The 23812-nt window shown below is 49.7% G+C and overlaps 1 protein-coding gene across 1 annotated transcript in view; it reads left to right on the forward strand.

The window, feature by feature from the left end:
* RNF43 (ring finger protein 43) overlaps nt 1-23812 on the forward strand; it is a 64175-nt gene that overhangs the window by 14262 nt on the left and 26101 nt on the right. Inside the window, exon 2 of the mRNA XM_056865581.1 lies at nt 13167-13289. Coding sequence (XP_056721559.1) covers nt 13167-13289 — 123 coding nt within the window. The remainder of the gene's footprint in view (nt 1-13166; nt 13290-23812) is intronic.

Genomic DNA, 23812 nt, shown 5'->3' on the forward strand with positions numbered 1-23812 from the left:
CAATTAAAATATCAGATATTAAATAATGCAGCAAGCAATTGCATCGTGGTGCATTTCTCAGCTGGAAGCCGATTGTGGCTTCGGCCAGTTAGGCCAGATGTGCATGAAGTATATTGGGAAAGTGATGTGTTTATGTAATAGACTCAGTGACCTGGGACCATCCATACGCCTTAGCCACAGTTCCCTATCTGTAAAAGGGCTGCTGTAATGAGGACCAGCAAAGGGGAGGATGGAAGGCCATCAACAGATTTGTATGCTAAAGTTGTTACTTAACTGATGGTAAATCCACAACTTTCACAGGAAAACCTCCCAATTTTTTTGCAAATCACTGCATGCTCATGTGGTCAAATCCAGTCACAGGATAATGGAAAGAAGCAAGACCTGAACTATGAAGGCTGCCCAAGGCCCTTTGCCAAGCAGCTGCACCCAGCAGTGCAATCCAGGATCCCTTCTACTTTCCAAGAGGATGTTGTGCTGCAGCTAGCTGCGTGTAAGCCAACATTCAGTTTTGATCTTTATGGGCCCTTGGGCACAACGAGGATCCACACACACACCCATCATGGTACAGCCCCTCCAGCCAGGGTTGCCAACCTCCAGGTGGAGCCTGGAGATCTCCTGTGACCGTTGCTCTTCAGAGGACAGAGATCAGTTCCCCTGGAGAAAATGGCTGTTTTGGAAGGTGGATTCTATGGCATTATATCCTGCTGAGCTCCCCAAACCCCACCCCCAAAACCTCCAGTTATTTCCCCACCCAGAGCTGGAAACCCTACCTCCAGTTCTTTTCTCCTCCCCAGCCAAGACCACCTCTCCCTCAAATCGTGGCTGACTTCTTCCAGAAATCCTGGCTACTCTGCAGAGAGCAAAACACACCTTCCTTTTACCATCATTGGTGCCAGTCGGTCTAAAAGGAAAAGAAAGGGCAACTGGAGGGACCTCTGGGGTAGGGGGCTGGAGGAGGCAGCCACAGCCTGATTCTTGTGACCGTGGCACTGCTCTGTGCTTGTCGCAAGGGATCCTGGGATGCACTGCATGGATCATTCCATGTACCAACCTATACCAGGGTTTCCAGGTCCCCCCTGCCACCAGCAGGGGATGGGGGTTGCCAGATCCAGGCTGGGAAACTCCTGGAGATTTGGGGATGGAACCTGGGGAGGACAGAAACCTTAGTGGGGTACAATGACATAGAGTCCACCCTCCAAAGCATCCATTTCCTCCAAAGGAACTGATCTCTGTAGTCTGGAGATTAGCTATAATTCCAGGGGATCCCCAGGTCCCACTTGGAGGCTGGCATCCCTAACCTATACCAAAACAGATACTGTAATCTATCTCTGTTAAATAAGCACAATTGCATAAAAGGGGCTATGATCTCTGTTGTCTCCCCCTGCGTGCAGAAACCATGGTGTTCATGTAGGCAATTGGAATGAGCTCAACTTGACGAAGTCAGTGGGACTTGGTGTGGATTCTGAAGCCGTCCCCAAAACGTATAATGCGATAGACTGGAACCTTGAAGCCCATGAAGAGCTGAGTGTCTCCCCCTCCGCTCTGAAGAAATACATCTGGTCAAGGCTTTCAGGGGCAGAAGGTGTGACTGACAGGTAGCCCCCGTGCCTCAGCACCTCTTGTCGCAGAGACGGAGGGAGGCCTCCCTTCCCTGGCTCCTTCTGGGCGTGCTCTGGGCCTTCCTTTCTCCATCAGGGTTGCGGGAGAGACATTCCAATCCCCCGTTTGCCTATAAAACGATTTCTTTTGTCGGTGGGAAATTTTTGCAGGGTGTGATCACCAAGGCAAAAGAAAGGACTCCTTTGAAGTGCGGGGCGAGTTACTTCGCAAGCCCCTGGGGGTGAGAATCTGATTCCTCCCTCTCTGAGCAAGGCAGGCCTGTCTGTACAAGCTGCCAGAGCTGAAGAAGCAAGCAAATGGCCCGCAGCCACGGCACAGGAGGCTCAGGGCCTCTGCCAACAGCAGACTCCCAGGATTTCCAGCGAGAGCACCGTCGGCTCGACTCAGCGCACCTGCTGGGGGAAGCTGCCCTCCCCGGATCCAAGCTGCACACATTAACAGAGACACCCCCCTTTCTCTGCCAGTCTGCGCCAGGCAGTCTGTGCCGCCATTTATATTTGCACCTTATTTGAGGTGCTTTATTTAAATGGGGGTTGGATACTGAGAGGGGCTTCATGAGCCATCCCAGAAACTTTATTTGGAGGAGCGTCAAGAGGGCAAGAGTCGCGCAATCCCAGGATCCCGCTGCCAAATTCAAGAAGATGTTTGGATTGTGGCTCAGCATCCTTGGCGGCATTGTGAGTGATCTTGGGATTGCAACGGTGGTTGGCTGGCGCTGGGCAAGGAAAGGCTGCTTAAAGAGATCCAGCTAACTGCATGAAGTGGCGTGGGCTGTCTTAGAATGACCCGGCAAATTAATTGGGACCAGCCAGGGATTTGTTTCCTGTCTCCAGGCCGAGCTTCTGGAAAAGGCAACACAGAGAGAGAGAGATGTCTCTGAGCAGGTGCATAATACCTCACCCCTTCCACCCACGATAATAATGCCTGCCTTAGAGGGTTGCTGTAAGGTTCCTGAGACAATGCATAGAAAAATTGTGCACACCTGTAATGTTCTTGTAGAAATGCTGCTACATCATCATCATCATCATCATCATGAAGCAGTCTGCTGCATCAAACCAAAAGTCCCACCTGGTCCAACAACCCATTTCCGTCTAGAGGTTCCAATGGGAAGCTAACAAGCAGGGCATGAAAGCAGTACAGGCCTTTTATGCATGGCTGTTTCCCTTGCCGTCACCCCTCTGACGACTTCGGGTCTTTGTTTGGGTTATGCGTGCCGTTTCTGACCGTCAGAGGTCGCCTCACTCTCCCCCTGCATTTCCCCGCGTTTTCCCCGTGTTTTCAGGGACCTCTTTTATCTCGAATTCGAAAACACAAGCAAAACACTGGGAAATGCAGGGGGAGAGCGAGGCGACCTCTGATGGTCGGAAACAGCATGCATAATCCAAACAAAGACCCGAAGTCGTTGGAGGGGTGACCACGAGGGAAATAGCCATGCATAAAAGGCCATACTGTCCAGGGGCATCTTAAAGACTAACACAAATTTACTCAGTACAATCAGTTTGTTTGATGATATTAATTCTGACTTTTGAAAGTTTACATCGGAATACATCCTGCTAGTCATGAAGGTGCCTCTAGACTCCTGTTTAATTTTGCTGCAACAGCTTGGGTTACCAGCCGAGTGCTGGAACCTGGCAGGAGGTTTAGGGGATGGAAGCGTGCAAGCAGTAGGAAATAGGCATCACGGCAACGCCGCAATGTCACTTTCGGCACAAATCGGAAGTGACATCATCACATCATAGTGACGAGGAATCCTAGAGTGTCACAACAACGTGATGAAGTCGTTTCCAAGTTTGCACCAGAAGAGACATTACGGTACCTATTTCCTCCCCCATTATTCCCCCACCACTCTACTAAGTGTTGATGGGTACCCAGGGGTTCTGGGAGGTCTCTTGTGAGACGTGATCCCCTTATGCCCCGCATGAACACAGTGACCAGTTTTGAATTATTTGAGCTGCTGTGGCTATCCACTGCTGATGGACTGAACCCCACAGAGTTGTCCACCCTTCTCGGAAAGCCATCTAAGCCCGTGGTCATCATCTCAAGCCCTCTTAGGACCAGGCAAAGAAGGACTTGAACCCAGGCTCGGACTGGTATTCCTCCCACCGACTTCTCTTTCAACTTCTGAGGCCCCTTTGGGCCTCGGAATGGCATCTCAAACCCCCTCCACCTTCTAAGTGTGCCGGAACCGCTTGGAAGCCCCCAAGCCAGCCAAGTGGGACTCCCTTCCCTGGCTGAGAGAGTCACTCTTGCTTGGGCCTCCGCAGTCCGAGTGCCAACTCTGGCTCCGCCTTTGGTGTCGGCATCTCTCTGAGGTGTGTTGGAAGGACTCCAGGCGAGCAAGGAAGGTTTCTTTGATAATATCTGACGGGCGGGTAAGAATTTCGGGCAGGCGGCCAAGGTACACATTGCCTGTAATCGTTAACTCAGTCTGTAAACAGTTCAAACGGCACTGGAGAGGCCATCAGCTATTACATTAGCAGGGCGACTCTTTTTTCATCTTCCCGCTCCCAAGGCAGCCTTTGCGAAGGGACTGCTCCTGCCACAACGCTGGGCGCTGAGGGCCTGCAGGCAGGGCGGACGGAAGGCAGGCCCTGCTCGGCCAGACAAAGCAACAAGCCAGCACTGACCTTCATCAAAGCTGCCGCACTGGAACGAAAGCGGGAGGTGCCTTTTGTTCTGCACCTGGCCGAGGTCGAGGGAAGCGAGCCAGAGTGGCTGGCGGGGAGAGTCGTTGCCTAGCCTTTTGGGGACGGGACGGAGTCAGCCCCAGAGCGGTTGTCAACGCCAGGGCTCAAAAATGGAAGCCGTATAGAAGAGTGCTGGACAAACATGAAGGTTAGGGTTGCGACCCTCCAGGAACTAGCTGGAGATCTCCAGCTATTACAACTGATGTCCAGCCGATAGAGATCAGTCCACCTGGAGAAAATGGCCGCTTTGGCCATTGGACTCTGTGGCATTGAAGTCCCTCCCCTCCCCAAACCCCGCCCTCTTCAGGCTCTGCCCCAAAAAACCTCCCGCCGGTGGCGAGGAGGGACCTGGCAACCCTAATGAAGGACCTCCCATGAGCCCTGACCGAGAGGCCGTCTTGCTCACTCTCCTGTCTCCCACAACAGCCAACAAAATTCCTCTGGAAGTCCACAAGCAAGGCCTGGTTTTGCCTTGGCATCTGGTCCTCAGAGACAATGTTCTGAATATGGACCACTCAGGAGGGGCAGGAGGGCCGTTTGGCCTGCTGCTCAGGCTCAAAGGGAGCCTCAGATTTAGACACTTTGTGAGCAGTTTCACAGCTTGCTTTTTTTTAATGTGCATTCGTGTTGAAACCAAAATGTGACAGAGAGGTTCTGAATCCCCTTTGAAACTAGAGCCTTCTACACACGGCCCCTCCCCGCATTCAGTCAACCTGCGGGGAGCAAGCAAGAATGCCCTGGCTCTGCTCTTGCCTCCATGGGACTGGCAGTTCACGAACCCAGCACCTGTATGCAAGGGAAATGTTTGAGGGCATGCTCCCTCCCCATGATCTGGAATGTCCAGACATGGGGCAGAGAATTCCACAAGCCGACTACAGGCATACCCTGTTTTATCGCTCTTCGCTTTATTGCACTTTGCAGATATTGCATTTTCGAGCAAGTCTATTGGCGCCAGATTCCCAACAGCACGTGTTCACTTTGTGTCTCTGTGTCACATTTTGGTAATTCTCGCAACATTTCAAACTTTCCCATTAGTATTACAGTACATTGTTTTTTAAGACATAATGCTATGGAGCCTCTTAAACTTGACATAGTTTAGGGCCTCAGCATGTCTTAATATAGACTACATTGTAGTGTAAACATAACTTTTATATGCACCGCGAAACCAAAAATTCATGTGACTCACATTATCGTGATATTAGCTTTATTGTGGTGGTCTGGAATGGAACCCGCCATATCGCCGAGGTATGCTTGTACGTGTTGTGTGAGGAAGCCCTGCCTTTTCTGTGTCCTGAATCAATTTGGTTGGGCGGATCCCCGTCCGGAGAGAAGTTCCTGTCCTCTTTCTCTACACCGCACATCCTTTTATAAACCTCTACCTTGTCCCCCTTCCCTGACCCCAAACTTTTTAGCCATTCCTAGGATAGGAAGTGCACCGACCAGAGTCTTGCTTCGTTTCTGGTCTACAAACCAACAGTTTGACAGAAAGCAGAGGAAAAACAGAAGCAACGAGAAGAACATGCAGATAGGGTTACCAGCCTGCCTGGAGATCTCCTGGAATTACAACTGATCTCCAGTCTACAGTTCTCCTGGAGGAAATAGCAGCTTTGTAGAATGGATTCCAATGCATGGCATCTCTGCTGAACTCCCTCCCCTCCCCAAACTCATTCCCCAAACTCCAGGAATTTCCTAAAAAGGAGTTGGCAACTCTAGCAGATATGAAAAGGCCCAGGCCATATTAAGACATGCTGAGGCCCTAAACTATGTCAAGTTTAAGAGTCTCCATAGCATTACCCAAAACTTGGTCATTTAATCATTTTTAGTATTTTTTTTTCCTTTGGAGGCCCCTTAGTCCGAGGCCCTGAACTATAGTTTGCTTAGCTTGTTGACAAATCCAGGTCAGGAAGTAGCAGACCCTCAAAGACGCCTCCCCTCCCCCACCATAAGAGCCCATTGACTGTTACTTAGTATGCAGAGAACCATTAGTGTAAACTGGTAAATGAAATACACCCATCCAGATGGTTTCTGGTGGGTAGCCATCTTGGTCCACAGTCAAAGAGCTAGATTCGAGTCCAGTAGCACTTTAAAGATTTCCCGGATATAAACTTTTGAAAATCGAAGCTCCTTTTGTCAGTTAGGGAAGGGAGCTTTGACTTTGGCATGCTTATACTCTAGAAATGTTAGTCTTTAAGGCAGGGGTGTCAAACATAAGGCCCGCGGGCTGGATCCTCCCCCTTGAGAGCTCTTATCCGGCCAGCTGAGGCAGCCACCCCCCGCCCCCCAATCTTAATCTGATCTGGTGAGGCCTGGCCTGGCCTGGCCCGACCAAGTGACATTTATGTCATATCTGGCTAGGGTTGCCAGGTCCCGCTTCACCACCAGCGGGAGGTTTTTGGGGTGGAGCCCGAGGAGGGCGGGGTTTGGGGAGGGGAGGGACTTCAATGCCATAGAGTCCAATGGCCAAAGCGGCCATCTCCAGGTGAACTGATCTCTATCAGCCGGAGATCAGTTGTAATAGCAGGAGATCTCCAGCTAGTACCTGGAGGTTCACAACCCTATCTTTCATGCTTGTCCAGCATTCTTCTGTACAACTTACATTTTTGAGCCCGGGCGTTGACAACCGCTCTGGGGCTTTCCCCTCATAGACTGAAACCACCCCTGCCTCTTTGGCCTTTTATGCACGGTCTGTTTCTGCTGGATCTGCTGCTCTCTAACTGCACAGTATTTGCAGTCGAATTCTCAAAACACTATGCACAGGGACTTTTTGCCCCAAAGAAATTCCAGGAGTTCCTTGTGATCAATTGTGCATCCCCAGCGAAAATGAAGAGCGTCTGAACCACAAGTGAATCCCTCCCCCCCTGAAAATGCTGTTTTGTAATTGGCTGGGGTGTATACCCCACCAGCCCCAAAGGGGATTCTTTCGTTTGATCTGAACCGAGTGGCCATTTTACAGCCATAGCAGTGAAGGGTCTGGACAACAACAACAACAACCCCCAACCAATTTGTTTCTGTGTAACTCAATGCAGCGGTCATCAGAATATCAAAACACTCGCATGTTCATTTGTGGCATTCATCCTCCCATCGGTAGTCTTGCACTCGCAAACATTAACAACAACAAAAAAGCTTTAATGCCTATAAGAGGACACATATAAAGGGAGGGCAGCAAATCAGCCAGGCTTTGTTCCATCCTGCCAGAACTGAAACTGACCCACACTCACTGTGAAACTGACCAAAAGCAGCTACATAGGTCATGTGTGATTATTTCAGCGTTCTCTCAACTGTTCAATCTGAAACTGACCCACACTCACTGTAAAGCTGACCAAAATAAGCACCCTAATGGTATTCCAGCATTACTCTCTCGCTAGTGCACTCACAAATGGCTTCGAGATGAGGGGCTGGATGAGGGGAACAGACACACGGGAGGGAGAAGTGAGAATGGGCATGGGGAGAAAAAGTGACAAGTATGCACAGGACCAGCTTTCAATTTGAGATCGAGGCAGACTTTAAACTTGGGGTAAAACAGAATCCTGAAAATGCAGAGGAAACCCGAGGGGAGAGTGAGGCAACTTCTGAAGGTTGGAAAATGCATGCATAATTAAAACGAAGCCCCAAAGTGGTTTGGAGGGGTAGGGGTGACCGCAACAGAAACAACCTGTGCATAAAAGGCCTTTAAGTGCTTTTCATCCATCTCCTTCCATGTGTGTGAAAATCAGAGAGGCAGTTCTAAATGCACCTTGATATGAGAGCGGGAGAGAGGCAGTTCTAAATGAATTTACGATCTTTTTTGATTGTAAGATCTATAGTCATACCAGGGAAACTCTGATTACCCCCATAATTTGCCGCCATCCCGGTAAAAATAGAAGGACTCTCCTCTCACTAATGTTAGCAGATAAGAATCAAGAGATTACTTTTAAGGTCGCCAATTTTGGTGGATAGCCTATAAGATTAGGAAATCTTGGGTAAGCCATATATAGGCTTTTTAGCAATAACTTTTAGTCTACAAGATCAGGAAATTTGGGTGAACCATATATAGGCTTTTTAGCTATATGTTTTATAAGATATTGCATAATTCTGTGATTCTACAATTTAAAAAAAATTTTTTTTTAACATGAGTTAATTGATATTCTGGAAGTTTGAATTATTGCATTGATTCTATTTTTATTGGTTTCAGACTGTATTAAATAAATTTGATTTGATTTGGCTTCAGAAATGATTGACAGACAGCCGATGCCAGGAGGTGGATTTACCATTTATTTATTTAAAACATTTCTATGCCACCTTATCTGTTTGGACGCAAAAGACTCAATCCCAGTGCAACCTTCCTGTCATTTTTCAGCGCATGTGCGGTTTGGTCATGGTGACCCTACAGCTTGTTCTCTTTCCCCTGCCCTCCCACCCAAGGCCAGGATTTGTCATCTGGCCTTAGGTAATGCAAACTTCCCCATCCACAGGTTCCTGTCTGTAAAAAGCGTGCACCCTTCCAGGTATTTCTGTGTGGTCAGCCGTGGCTCAAATTCTCACAAACGTTATTCCCTCTTTTTGTTACTTATTCACAAAGAGCTATCCACATCAGAAGGTTATATTCCCCCTCCCCGGTTGCCCCCGTTGAAAGTGTGTGTGCATTAAGTGCCGTCAAGTCGCTTCCAACTCATGGCGACCCTATGGATCAATGTCCTCCAAAACATCCTGTCTTTAACAGTCTTGCTCAGGTCTTGCAAATTGAGGGCTGTGGCTTCCTTTATAGTGTCAATCCATCTCTTGTTGGGTCTTCCTCTTTTCCTGCTGCCTTCAACTTTTCCTAGCATGATTGTCTTTTCCAGTGTCTCGTCTTCTCATAATGCCGGCTCCAGGTTGGGAAATACCTGGAGATTTTGGGGACGGAGCCTGAGGAGGGAGTGGGAGGGGAGACTTCAGTGGGGTATAATGCCATAGAGAACAACTTCCAGAGCTGCCATTTTCTCCAGGTGAACTGATTTCTGTTGCCCGGAGATCAATTGTAACAGGAGGAGATCTCCAGCCACCACCTGGAGGTTGTAGTCAAAAGCAGGCTATTAGTGCTACTGGAAAGTTTTGGCAATTCAAAATAAAAGCACCTTTTATTTTGAATTACCACCTGGAGGTTGGCAACCCTACCTATGTCCACAAGCCTGGCTGTGAGCCCCCTATCCAAGGAGCCGCTCTATAAAACTAAGGGTGCCTGTTTTCCCTTGACCCACATTGTGGGGAGGGGGGAGAGATTCTATGAGGCTTCCAGTGAAGATATTCCTTGATCCTTTGCCAAGGGCAGCAGGTGCGTGCTTACCTTTGGTCTAACAGATGTTGCGACCCGCTGAAGCAGATGCACCGCAGATGGCGATCCTGCCCCTGCTGAACAGGGCCTGGCGGCAAACATGATTCCTGACCAGCAGGCAATGTGTGTGTGTGTTGGAGACAGATTGGCACGGCGACGTTTTCCCCCCATTTACAAATCTGTTGTTTGTTTTTGTTCTGTTGCCCTTCATCATCCAGGCTACCAAGTCTTCCTTTCCAAAAAGAGAAATAATATTGTTATCTCGACCTTCCTTAAAGAGGCTCATGTCGGCATAGATGGTTTTTCATGTTAAGATGCCCCAGTGATGAAGTGGGAATTATAACTGACCTCCAGACTACAGAGATCAGTTCCCTGGGAGAAAATGGCTGCTTTGGAGGGCAGACTCTATTGCCATTTATGCATGAGAGGTTTTGCCTTGCATTTGCCACTCTCTAGATGCACATTTCCCCCATCCAAATGCAGAGTTTTGAGAATTCAGATGGGGAAAGTGTGCATCGAGAGAGAGGCACATCCAAGACAAAACCTCCCATGCATAAATGGCCTATGACCATTTATGCTTGGTAATTAGCAGCGCGTTCCAGGCTGAAGTGCCCCGCATCTTTTTTTTATTTCTTCACAATGAACCGTCATTCCAGATGTCACTGCGAAGCCGGCACATACCTGCTTTGCATTTCTTAACATCCCCTTTAACGCGACCTTTCGTATTTGCTCCGCCCCCACATCAAAGCATTCACTGAAGGAAGCATGCAGAATCCCAGCCATGGCTTAGCTATGGAAACGACTATTGCTAAGGGCTATGCAAATGAAGGAACGAAGGAGCAGGCGAGTGGGGGTGATGGAATTTGTTTGACTTTTTCCTCTTGCATCGGGACCATGAACAGTCATTTTAAAGGTCGGATTTAAAAAATCAGCATTGAGCGAGAAGCAGAATCGACCCTGCATAAATGGCCTATGGCATTAAACCCTGTTGAGGTCCATCCCCTCTCAAACCCCACCTTCCCCAGCTCCACTCCCAAATGTCCAGGAATTTCCCAACCCAGAGTTGGCAACTCTAGCTATAGTGGGCATCACAGCAAGAACTCAAATGGTTAAGATGAGCTCTTGTCTTGAACAGGACACCCCTTGTGTACAGCAGGGCCAGCGTCAGCATACCCGGTGGGTCAGCTGCCAAGCCCCAGAGTTTAGGGCAGCGCCCACTGCTGCAGAACCCCCCAAGCAAATTCTCCCAGGGAAGGACCCGCAGGTGGTGAACAACAGTAGCACTTCTGGCAGGAAGTGTTGGTGTTCCTGTCTGCACACACCACTCAGCATCAACAGGGAAACAACATAAGATCAGTGGAATGCTCCTGAATGGGCAAGGGAATAGCGTTTCCATCCTCCAGGTGGTGGCTGGAGATCTCCTGCTATTACAACTGATCTCCAGCCAATAGAGATCAGTTCACCTGGAGAAAATGGCCGCTTTGGCAGTTGGACTCCATGGCATCGAAGTCCCTCCCCTCTCCAAACCCCACTCTCCTCAGGCTCCGTCCCCAAACCTCCAGGTATTTCCCAACCCAAAGTGGGCATCCCAAGCAAGGGAAGGAAGGACACAAAGGCAGATGGAGATGTGGGTGAGCTGGAAGTAGGGTTGCCAGGTCCCTTTTCTGTTTGGCGGGAGGTTTTTGGGGCGGAGCCTGAAAAGGGTGGGGTTTGGGGAGGGGAGGGACTTCAATGCCATAGAGTCCAATTGCCAAAGCGGCCATTTTCTCCAGGGGAACAGATCTCTATCGGCTGGAGAGCAGTTGTAATAGCAGGAGATCTCCAGCTAGTACCTGGAGGTTGGCAACCCTAGCTGGAAGGAAGGCATAGGTGGGGGGGTCCTGGTGGGGGTCAGAGCAGAAGAGGGGGCCCCTGTGCATTCTCACAGCAGGGCTCCCTGAAACCTGGAACTGTACATAGGTGTACAGTCACCTATGGCTTGCAAACAGCCACTCACCTGGTTGTTCTCGTAAATCGGAAGACAGTAAGCCATCTTTATCCTTCAGCATGCATGTGAGGAGGTCGGATAGTGCAGAAGTGCTGTGAACAAGCAAAGGTTTAAAGGACCTTATTTGCCAAGCTGATTTAAGATGATGCAAAGTCAGGTGGGCAGGCAGGCCAAACGCAAAATGGGGTTTGCTGGGAAGGAGCTCCAGCACTGGAAAATTCCCTGTGAGATTCATCTTTTCCCTTACTCTAACCCAAACGTGTCGTGCTCACTGTCCTCTTCATGCCAGAGACACTTAATTTTTTTGGTCTGTTCTATTCTGCCTTCACTTGGATTTTTACTGTATTTACTATACAATCAGCATTCTTTGTTAAAGAGGCAGCTAACAGTAATTGCAAAACATATACAATTACATTTAAAAATACCAGCAAAGCAGATTAAAAAATAAACCCGTAGAAAAGATCAAACGCCACAGGCTGCATTGTTTCCTCTTAGAACTGGCATTAAAACAAAATAAAAACAAAAAGCCAAGGAATAAAAACAATTAAAATACTGAAAGCAAAGAGACGGGGCACCGAAAACAAAAATTGAACAGAATGCTTGGGAAAATAGAAAGGTCCCTGATGCTATACAAGCTGCACATTAAGGCACCTGATGAAGGCAGGACATTTCTGAATCAAGGTGCCACCACAGAGGAGGCCATAACTTAAATAGTCAGGTCAGCCGCAGAAAAGCCTCCAGAGAAGACATTAGCAGGCAAACAAGATTCCTTTTCCATGCCATTACTCAACCACAAAGTTCCTTTGTGAGGTGACCGAAATAAGTAGGTCCTCCCTGTCTTTTGGAAGTAGGCTTGCCAACTCCAGGTTGGGAAATTCCTGGAGATCTGGGGGTGGGGTTTGGGGAGGGCGGAGTTTGGGGAGGGAGGATGTGATGTCATGAGCCCCCCCCCCCCACAAAGCTTCCGTTTCCTGCAGGGGAACTGATCTCTGTAGTCTAGAGATCCGGGAGAATTCCAGGCCCCACCTGGACGGCTAGCAACTCTATTTGGAGAGGTCTCTCTAGAAACCAGCTGCCCACTCCTGATTGTCTGAACGCTCAGCTAGATGGAATGGGGGCCGGATCCAAACAGTTCTGACATTTTTTTATTAAGCTTGCATTTACGATGGTGTGGCTTAGATGCAGACCTCTCTGAACAAAGAATCCGTGTTGTTGTATAATGGGGTTTCCAACCTCCAGGCACTAGCTGGAGATCTCCTGCTATTATAACTGGTCTCCAGCCGATAGAGATCAGTTCACCTGGAGAAAATGGCCGCTTCGGCAATTGGGCGCTATTGCATTGAAGTCCTTCCCCTCTGCAAACCCCGCCCTCCTCAGGCTTCGCCCCAAAAACCTCCCGCCGGTGGCAAAGAGGGGTCTGGCAACCCTATTGTATAATCAGGTCCCAAGTGGTGTTTACTAAAAACTGACAAAACTACAGTGACAACCCTGTGATACTGCAAAGTTGTTTTCCTTCAAAGTGTATTTTAATCGCAACTGAATGCGGATGTCTCTGAATGGAAATCTTCCTTTCTCTCCCCAGTTCCACCCCCTGTCACTGTGCAACACCAGTGAAGACGAACACACCGTCCCAGGGTTTGTCTCCATCATCAAACTGGAAAGTCCCGAGCGGGATCTCCACCCCTGTCTGTCGTTGGACAATAAGGTACGTGTGTGAAGCTCTGGAGCCAGATATGCCAAATCCCCTGCCTCCCATTTGGGAAAATGTCCCGGTCCATTCAGTCAATTGGATATGAAATTAACCTATGGGAGAATGTGTTCATGCCAGGCTGTGTCCTGGTGACAGGTAGTGGAGTTTGCACCAAATCTTTGGTGGAGTCCTGGGATCACCTTGCTGAAAAGGGGCTCGCTTCCTCCAAGAAGTCCCACGGGAGGCCTTGAACAGGCTTCCTTTGTGGGAACTAGGGTTGCCAGGTCCCTCTTTGCAACCGGCAGGAGATTTAGGGTTGCCCAGTGGTGGCGGGCAAACCCCTGGCAATTCACGTCTCTGCCCGCCGACCAGCTGAGGGTCGGCAGGCAAACAGTGTGGCAGGCATAAACAGCGCGGCACGTCACTTCTGTTTTACAACCAGAAGTGCCGCCTCGCGAGGAGCCTTATACCACTCAAACGGAAGTGACGTGCGCATCTGAGCATTGGAGCATGTGCGATCCCCTGAGCTCTGCCCCAAAAGCCTCCCACCGGAGGAGAGGGGGGACCTGGCAGCCCTAGGGAGGTTTTGGGGCGAAGCCTGAGGAGGGCGGGGTTTGGGGAGGGGAGGGACTTCAATGCCATAGAGTCCAATTACCAAAGTGGCTATTTTCTCCAGGTGAACCGATCTCTATCGGCTGGAGATCAATTGTAACAGCAGGAGATCTCCAGCTAGTACCTGGAGGTTGGCAACCCTAGTGGGAACGTTGGGTCTGCTGGCTCAGAAGGGTTCCTTGCCAGAAAATCCGACTCAGACATGAGTAAGCATCCGCTGCAGGGGCGCTCTCCTGCTTCTTAGGAGGAAGGATTCTTTCTTCTTGGTCGGGTGGAAGAGTCGGTCTTGTTAGATCAAAGGAGAGCGCTAATTACCTTTCGTTTTGCAATGGAGCTCAGATCCTTCACAAAACTGATTGCCCCGTGTGAGTGGAGGCCCAAAACAGCGTCTCCTGCTTAGCTAACTCACATGCCTTTCGATTCAAAGGGAGAAAAGAAGGTGTGTGAGAGCGACTGGTTTGGCAAAGTCCTGCGAACTGCAGAGCTTGCGTGGCCGGCCTTTGCGTGGCCGGCGTTGCCAAGCTCCAGCTGGGGGCCTGGAGCTCTGTTGGAATTACTGCTGAGCCCTGGAGCGCAGAGATCCGTTCCCCTGGAGAAACTGGCAGCTTCAGAGGGCAAACTCTATGGCACACCATAGATTCTAGGTGAAATCAGTCCACAGATTCCCCACCACCACCTCCACAGGCACCGCCCCCAAATCTCCAGGAATTTCCCAGGCCAGAGTTGGCAACCCGAATTACCAGACAGCTGAACTCTAAGTAGAAAAGAGCAAGAGTCCAGCATCACCTTAAAGACTAACAAAATGTATATAGATACATATAGATACATTAGGATACGACGTCCAGCGCTGCTCCTATCGGATACAATAGTTAGCTCATCTGTTAGCATGGCCAGATTTGCTTGGCTTGCAATTAAAATAAGGCAGAGATCGCTTAAGACGCTACAATAGTCAAGGAAATAGTAAATTTGACTATTGTAGAGTCTTAAGCAATCTCTGCCTTATTTTAATTGCAAGCCAAGCAAATCTGGCCATGCTAACAGACAAGTTAACTATTGTATCCGATAGGAGCAGCGCTGGACGTTGTTTTCTAATAGATCATATTGGGGAAAATAGGGAGTGGAGATTTTCAGGGCAGCAGGTGAGCGTTTAATTCTCCTTCTGCGGGATTCTCAGAAATTGACAGAGAGATGGCCAGGCTGCCCAGCCAAGGGCCCCATCTCGACAGCCATCTGGAGCTCTCTCCTTTTGCAATGGCGGTGGCTCTCCTCTGAGGGCAGCCCCGGAGCCTCTGAGAGCAGTGCCGCCTTTGATCTCACAGCTGGGAAACTCTGGCTCTGACCTCTGACCCCCACAGCTCGAGGCAGGCTCTGTAATTGCAGAGCTCGCCCGCTGGAGCAATCCTGGCAGGTACCTGCTTGCACACGCTCTCTCCAAGGACGCCCAGATCAAAGGCGGCGGCAGGCATGAGTAAGATCATTCCAGCTCTGCACTTTGCTCGTCCGACTTCCTCTCTTCCTTCCTTCCTTCCTTTCTTCCAAAAGAGGGAGGCGTTAACCGCTTCCCCGCCAGAGCCGTCTCCTCTGGCGCTGTACGGAACGCTGAAATGGTGAGTAGGCCCGACCTAGAAGGGTCTGTGGTTTGCATTCAGAGGGCCAAGACAGAAGAAGAAGAAGTAGAAGATAAGAAAAAGGAGAAGAAGGAGGAGAAGAAGGAGGAGGAGGAGGAGGAGAAGAAGAAGAAGAGTTGTTTTTTATATGCCAACTTTCTCTACCACTTAAGGGAGACTCAAACCGGCTTACCATCACCTTCCCCTCCCCACAACAGACACCCTGTGAGGTAGGTGAGGCTGAGAGAGCTGTGACTAGCCCCAGGTCACCCAGCTGGCTTCGTGTGTAGGAGTGGGAAAACAAATCCAGTTCACCGGATGAATCTCCGCCGCTGCTGTGGAGGAGTGGGGAATTGAACCCGGTTCTCCAGATCAGAATCCACCGCAGTGCAGACAAAGCGAAAGTGCAGACACATGAGACTTTTAGTAGGGCCATTATTCCAGAGGGGGAGCCAGCTGCCATCGTAATCTATTTCTTAGTGGCCAGGCTGTTCCTATTTGAGGGATGCTTCCAAAATTCTCCTCCACTGAACTTCTCCCCAGATTTTGGAGGTCCAAATTACCTGGTCTTGGTGTTAGTGGAAATCCTCCTTTGGGGTCTCCGTGCTTCACACAGATGGGGTGTGTGCCTCCCTGAGTGAGATTTGGAAACTTCTGGAGCTAGCTTTTCAGTGTGAAGTCTCTCCCCCCCCACCCACCCCCTCCACCCTCAGTCACAGTTTAGCCTGAGCATGCCCCAAAGGGAGGAGTCACACCTTCCCTTTCAGCTGCTGCAGTAGCATCAACTGGGAACCTTCTTTGTGGGATGGTTCATTGCTTAAAACATCATTAATGTGTATAGTTAGTTCTTCAGAGTGTATTCAGGTTATTTCTGTACATTGTTTTCCCCTCAGTGATAGGGCTTCAGTGCCAGTAGTGCAGAACAGAGAGCCAGCGTGGTGTAGTGGTTAGAATGGACTCTAATCCGGAGAACCGGGTTCAATTCCCCGCTCCTCCACATGAAGCCTGCTGGGTGACCTTGGGCCAGTCACAGTTCTCTCTGAACTCTCTCAGCCCATGCAGAGAGAAGCAATGGCAAACCATCTCTGAACGTCTCCTGCCTTGAAAACCCTATGGGGTTGCCATAAGTCAGCTGTAACTTGATGGCACGCCGTGTAGAAAATGATTTTCAAGAAGCCGTATTAGTCTGCACCAACAAAATGAAAGAAGAGTCCAGTGGCATCTTTAAAGACTCACAAAATTTATTCCACCATAAGCTTTCATGAGTCAGAGCTCATTGCATGAGGTGCATCTACCTAACGGATACACACTCCTTTGCATGTGATAAAGTGAGCTCTGACTCAAGAAAGCTTAGGCAGGAATATATTTGGTTAGTGTTTAAGGCGCCGCTGGACTCTGTTATTTTGCTCTGTTATTCCACTTTCCGTTCCCAAATTTTGCTACATCGTTCAGTTCCTTCTGATCATTCAGGTTCTTTCCCCCCTCCAACTTCTTTATATCTTCACTGGGTAGTACCCAAGACAGGGAAGGCAGCATGATCTCGGATGATAGGGTCAACCCTGGTTAGTATTTGGATGGGAGACCAGTAAGGAATACCAGGGTTGCTATCCAAAGGAAGGCACTGGCAAATTACCTCTGTCTCTTGCCTTGAAAACCCCAAAAGGGGTCACCATAAGTTGGCTGCAACTTGATGGCTCTTTACACACACACAAGACATATCAGAGTTCTTTTATTGCCGTGTTTTACTGATGCACAGGAGTGCATGTGCCCTTGAGTCCAACAAAGCATAAAAAGAATCTTGATGCATTCATGCATAGGTATGGTTGCCAACGCCAGGTTCAGAAACACCTGGAGATTTGAGGGTGGAGCTGGGGAAAGCAGGGTTTGGGGAGGGGAGGGACCTCAGTAGGTAGGGTTGCCAACCTCCAGGTGGTTGCTAGAAAAGGGACACCTCTGTACCTATACCACGTAGGTTTGGAAATCAGCACAGGAGCGAATATGTATAACAAAGTGCAAAAATCTATGGAGTGCCACAACAACATTGTTTTCCCCTCAGTGATAAGTATACAAATTGTCAATGATATGTCAGCTACATAAATAACAACACTATCCTACTCCTAATATATACAGTGTGTGTGTGTGTTAAGTGCCATCAAGTCGCCTCCGACTCATGGCAACCCTATGAATGAAAGTCCTCCAAAATGTCCTATCCTTGACAGCCTTGCTCAGATCTTGCTCAGAGATCTTGCTCAGAGATGTGCCGTCAAGTCGCTTCCGACTCATGGCGACCCTATGAATGAAAGTCCTCCGAAAGGTCCTATCTTTGACAGCCTTGCCAGATCTTGCAAATTGAAGGCTGTGGCTTCCTTTATTGAGTCAATCCATCTCCTGTTGGGTCTTCCTCTTTTCCTGCTGCCCTCAACTTTTCCTAGTATGACTGTCTTTTCCAGTGACTTGTCGTCCCATGACGTGACCAAAATACGATAGCCTCAGTTTAGTCATTTAGTTTCTAGGGTCAGTTCAGGCTTGATTTGATCTATAACCCATTGATTTGTTTTTTTGGCAGTGCACAGAATCTGTAACACTCTCCTCCAACACCACATTTCAAAGGAATCTATTTTCTTCCTATCAGCTTTCTTCACTGTCCAGCTTTCACACCCATACATAGTAATAGGGAATACGATGGCATGAATTAATCTAGTCTTGGTGGCCAGTGACACATCCTTACACTTCAAAATATTTTCTAGCTCCTTCATGGCTGCCCTTCCCAGTCTCAATCTCCTTCTGATTTCTTGGCTGCAGTCTCCCTTTTGGTTGATGGTGGAGCCAAGGAATAGAAAGTCTTGAATATATACAGTACAATACAGTAAATCCTAGTGTTCAACTACAAAGTAGCTTTATGGTTCTTTTATATTGAGTATGTATCTTCAAGCTTCACCATGGTCCAAAGAATGGTACCACTAGGAAGAGTTCCATGCTGGAAATAGAAGGGGATTCGGCCGTTTTGAATTCTTCTTCAGTCCCACTTCTCTATGGCATTGAAGTCCCTCCCCTCCCCAAACCCCACCCTCCTCAGCTCTGCCCCTGTTCTGACTCGGACCTGGCAACCTTATCAGTAGGGTATAAGGCAGTTCCAAAGCAGCCATTTTCTCCTAGAGAAGTGGAATAAATGTTTTAAATAAATAAATAAGCTATCCATGTCATCTGGAGATCAGTTGTAATAGTGGGAGATTTCCAGCCCCCACCTGGAGGTTGGTAACTCTATAGGATTTGATGAAGACTTCTTCTTTTTTTGCAGTAGGTTATCAATGCCCACATGTGCAGTAGTCACACAGGGGAGAGAAAAGGTGCCCGTGAAGGTTAAGAACTGAAATCTGTGGCAAACTGTGCGTGACCTGGGTGGAAGGCCAGCCACACAGAGGGACGTTCCGAAACAGCAAAGGAATTAAAAGAGTGGAAATGGGCTTGCCCTTAGTTGCCATTTTTTAATAATGTCTGTTGCACATGGCGCTTTACGAAGCGATGTAAGAAACAAGAGGTTTCTGCCAAAAGGAGCTTACGTTCAGAAAGGGAGGCAACCGAGGGGGGATGTGTTCAGAAGCAGTTAATACATAACTTAGGCTTAATTTCAGCAGGAAGGGAGGTCCTCAGGGGATCGAGCCAGAAACATCTCCTCATGCTTTGCAACCATTTCACCTTTTGAAATGGCTACTGGCGCAGCCAAAACTCCAGTGACCCAATATCTGTCTGTCTGTCTGCCTCGTGTAGCTTTATCGCACCCTTCTTCCAAGGAGCTCAAGAGGGTTTTCCCTAGGGTTGCCAGGTCCCTGGCGGGAGGTTTTTGGGGTGGAGCCTGAGGAGGGTGGGGTTTGGGGAGGGGAGGGACTTGAGAGCCAGCGTGGTGTAGTGGTTAAGAACGGTGGTTTGGAGCGGTGGAGTCTGATCTGGAGAACCGGGTTTGATCCCCCACTCCTCCAAATGAGCAGCGGAGGCTAATCTGGTGAACTGGATTTGTTTCCCCACTCCTGCACACGAAGCCAGCTGGGTGACATTGGGTTAGTCACAGCTCTCTCAGCCCCACCTACCTTACAGGGTGTCTGTTGCGGGGAGGGGAAGGAAAGGTGATTGTCAGCCGGTTTGATTCTCCCTTAAGTGGCAGAGAAAGTCGGCATATAAAAACCAACTCTTCTTCTTCTTCAATGCCATAGAGTCCAATAACCAAAGTGGCTATTCTCTCCAGATCTCGTATCGGTTGGAGATCAGTTGTAATAGCAGATCTCCAGCTAGTACCTGGAGGTCGGCAACCCTAGTACTAAGTAATGTATGAAGAGCATGCCCTCATTTTCTGAGCCTTCTGAAGCTGGCAGCCTACATTTGGCAGAAACTTTTGTTCACTCTCTCCATCCGTGCGTTTTCCCCGACCTTCCATAGTATTATGGCGTTGAAGTCCCTCCCCTCACCAAATCCCACCCTACTCAGGCTCCACCCCAAAAACCTCCCGCCGGTGGGGAAGAGGGACCTGGCAACCCTACTGAGTGTCCAGGTTGGCTCTAGAGTTGTGATTGAGCTGCCAGCTCTGGGTTGGGAAATACCTGGAGATTTGGGGGGCGGAGCCTAGGAAGGGTGGGGTTTGGAGAGGGGAGGGACCTCGGCAGGACATTATGCCTTAGAGCCCACCTTCCAAAGCAGCCATTTGCTCCTGTGGAACTGGTCTTGGTCGTCTGGAGATCAGCTGTAATAGCAGGATATCTCCAGCCACCACCCGGAGGTTGGCAACCCTAAGTCCTGACCATGTGTCAGCTGTAACACAACCCTCTGTGAGTTGCTGGTTCTCCTCATTCCCACACGTGCAGATGTCAATCCTTTAATAACCTGCCAAATTTTTGGTGGTTTCTTTAAAGCATTCTTACGACGAGGTTTAATTTAGTCTGTCCTTAAAACTATCATGTTCGCATTTAATGTTTAATATTGTCGTTTATAGTATTTTACTTTTATCGGTTTTGCTCAAGACGTTTGTTTTAAAGGAGTTTATTAATAAAGGAAAGGATGCGCAATGCCCGGTTGTGATGAGGACGGAGGTGTAATTTTCCCAGCTTGGAACAGTCCTAGGAAGGGGGGGGGTGCTATTTGGGGAAACCGAGGGATACACATGGGGTTTTATCAACAGGCTCAACAGCGCCTCCGGACATGCCAACTTGGCGATCTGCTTGGCCTCTTTTGTGATAGGCGACAAACACCAGACTCCACAGCATTCACTCAGTGCAACTTAGATGGTTGCAGGCTGGGAAAATGGTGTGGGGAGAGGGGAAGGCTGACGTCCCTTTTGTACGTGCACAGCACGTGCGAGAATGAAGAGGGTCCACAACTCACACGTGGTTGTGTGTGACACAGGGTGGGGACCCCAGGTCCAACCTGTGCACTGCGTAATGTGTGAAGAAGACATGGGCTGGCCCAGGATATCCCCCCCCCCAAAATGTCTAAGCCATGAGGTCCAAAAGCTGCATTCAAACATTCTCTGTAATGCTGCAGAGGATTCTGGGGGCACAGTGCTCAGATGTGTTTTGCTCCTAGGCTTGCCAGCTCCGGGTTGGGAAATACCTGGAGATTTTGGGGGTGGGGCCTGAGGGGGTGGGTTTTGGAGAGAGGAGGAACTTCAGTGGGGCATGATGCCACAGCGCACCTTCCAAAGCGGCCATTTTCTCCAGAGGAACTGATCTCTGTTGCCTGGAGATCAGTTGTAATAGCGGGAGATCTCCAGCCACCACCGGGAGGTTGGCCACCATATTTACTACTCTACTAGTGTCTGATGAAGGGACTCTCAAAAGCTTATTCTCTGAAACTCTTGTTGGTCTCTAAGTAGGGCTGCCAGCTCCAGGTTGGGAAATACCTGGAGATTTTGGGGGTAGAGCCTGAGGAGGGTGGGGTTTGGGAGGGGAGGAGCTTAAGTGCCATAGAGTCCAATTGCCAAAGCGGCCATTTTCTCCAGGGGAACTGATCTCTATTGGCTGGAGATCAGTTGTAATAGTGGGATATCTCCAGCTACTACCTGGAGGTTGGCAACCCAAGGGTGGAGCCTGAGGAAGTCAGGGTTTGGGGAGGGGAGGGGCTTCAATGCCATAGAGGCCAATTGCCAAAGCGGCCATTTCCTCCAGGGGAACTGACCTCTGTCGCCTGGAGATCAGTTGTAATAGCGGGAGATCTCCAGCCACCGCCCGGAGGTTGGCAACCCAATCTCTAAGGTGCTATTGTACTCGAATCCAACTCCTCGGATGTGCCCTCTGCATCTGCAGCAACCCTAAGCGTGTGGGCTCCTGAAGGAAAAGAGGCTGCCAATCCGTCAGAGAGATACATCCTGGCACTGCCCCAGCCCTTGTAGCTGAAGAGTTTCAGGGGATCAGGGTGTGCGGGTGGGGAGAAGAAATCGGGAGGAGGAGGGAGGGAGGATGCCCGCAAATCCAGAGGGGCTATCCAGACTCCCGGGCAAAGCTGGTCTTGCCGCCTCGGTGGGTGGTCGCGAAGGGGGAGCGCAATCCTGGCGAAGGGGAAGGAGAAAGCAAAGCCTCGGCTTTGGCAAAGAGGCCGGCATGCGGCGCTTGGATGGGGTTGGCGCAGGAAGACTCGGCTCTGCCAACAGATCTTAGCAACCAGGCTAGGCAGCTCTGCACCTCCCCCTTTCCTGCAGAAGAATATGATTATAGGGTGCTTTTCCATTACATTTCCCTGGCAGGGCAGTGGGGGGGGGAGCGGGAGAGGAGGAGGAGGAGGAGGCCTTACCAAGCGTCCCTGGGAGGAGAAACCTTGCTAGGCTCAAGCCATTTCAGGGAAAGGCATTCCTGGATTCAAATGCCTACCCGAGAATCACCAGATATTTCCGTACATGCCAAATGTTTCTTCCCCCATGAAAGAAATGGCTCTGAGCATGGGCCGAGGGCACCTTCCTATAGAAAACCCATTTAAAAGTTGTGATGGATGGATGATACCTTTCGGCAGGCGCAGGGCGTTCCCCTCTGCTGAGCTTGTGCCGAACCGGCCTCCTTTATGCTTTGCAGCACATGCTGTTTGTGACCCCCCTCCCGCTTCTGTTTTCTGAGCATATGCAGAGTATGGGCATTGTGTGTGCGTTCCTCCTCTGCACCTCTAAGTGTGCGAAGTGTGCCTCCTCCTTTGCGCTGCTAGACAAATGCAGCGTGTGCCTGTCAGTGAGAAGAAAGAAATGACTTTACCGCATTTTTAGAAGAAGAGTTGGTTTTTGTATGCCAACTTTCTCTATCACTTAAGGGAGGTTTTTGGGGCGGAGCCTGAGGAGGGCGGGGTTTGGGGAAGGGAGGGACTTCAATGCCATAGAGTCCAATTGCCAAAGCGGCCATTTTCTCCAGGGGAACTGATCTCTATCGTCTGGAGATCAGTTGTCATAGCCGGAGATCTCCAGCTATTACCTGGAAGTTAGTAATTAAAGGAAACCTATGCTGGCAATAGAATACAGCTGAGCCTAATAAACAGCACATGGGTTCAAGATCTAAATACAATATTCACAATGCAAAGAAGTAATTATTACAAAAAACCATGAATACATGACAGTTGGTCGTCATGTATTTATGGTTTTTTGTAATAATTACTTCTTTGCATTGTGAATATTGTATTTAGATCTTGAACCCATGTGCTGTTTATTAGGCTGGACCAATTGGCAGTTGGTCGTCATGTATTTATGGTTTTTTGTAATAATTACTTCTTTGCATTGTAAATATTGTATTTAGATCTTGAGCCCACGGGCTGTTTATTAGGTCCAGCCATTACCTGGAAGTTGGCAACCCTAGCCTGATCCAGCATGGCCTTTCTTATGTTCTTAAGAGCAGCTTCTAGCAGGCTTGAGTCTCTCTCTCTCCCCCCTGTTTTGATTTCAGCCGGGCACCCCAGTGCCCCCTTTGCCTCTCGACTGGCAGCCGTGCGTATGCCAGGAGGAGGCTGCTCGCATCTGCAGGCGGCGGCGGCTCAGAGCAGGCCGGAGGCTCTTGTGGAACAGCTCGGGCTGCCCCAGGCGGCGGTGGCGAGGCCGGGCTGTGGTTCCCATCCAGGCCTTTGAAGTGGAGCCAGCGGGTGGCTTTGGGGCATGGTCCTGGCCGGGTTCCAGTGCCAATGGGATGTGGGGGGGGGGAGGGAGGCAGGTGAGCCAGCGGGCCAGGGCGGAAGGGGTGGGGAAGGGAATTTTAAGGTGGACGGGGGTGGGGGGAGGGGGTGGGGAAGGGACGTGCACATCGCTGGGCTTTGGTGGCACGGCTGGGGAACACACAGCGGGGCCTTGTTCCAACAGGCTGGGCTGGG

The sequence above is a fragment of the Euleptes europaea genome, chromosome 19 (genome assembly GCF_029931775.1).
Source record: "Euleptes europaea isolate rEulEur1 chromosome 19, rEulEur1.hap1, whole genome shotgun sequence".
Lineage (NCBI taxonomy): Eukaryota > Metazoa > Chordata > Lepidosauria > Squamata > Sphaerodactylidae > Euleptes > Euleptes europaea.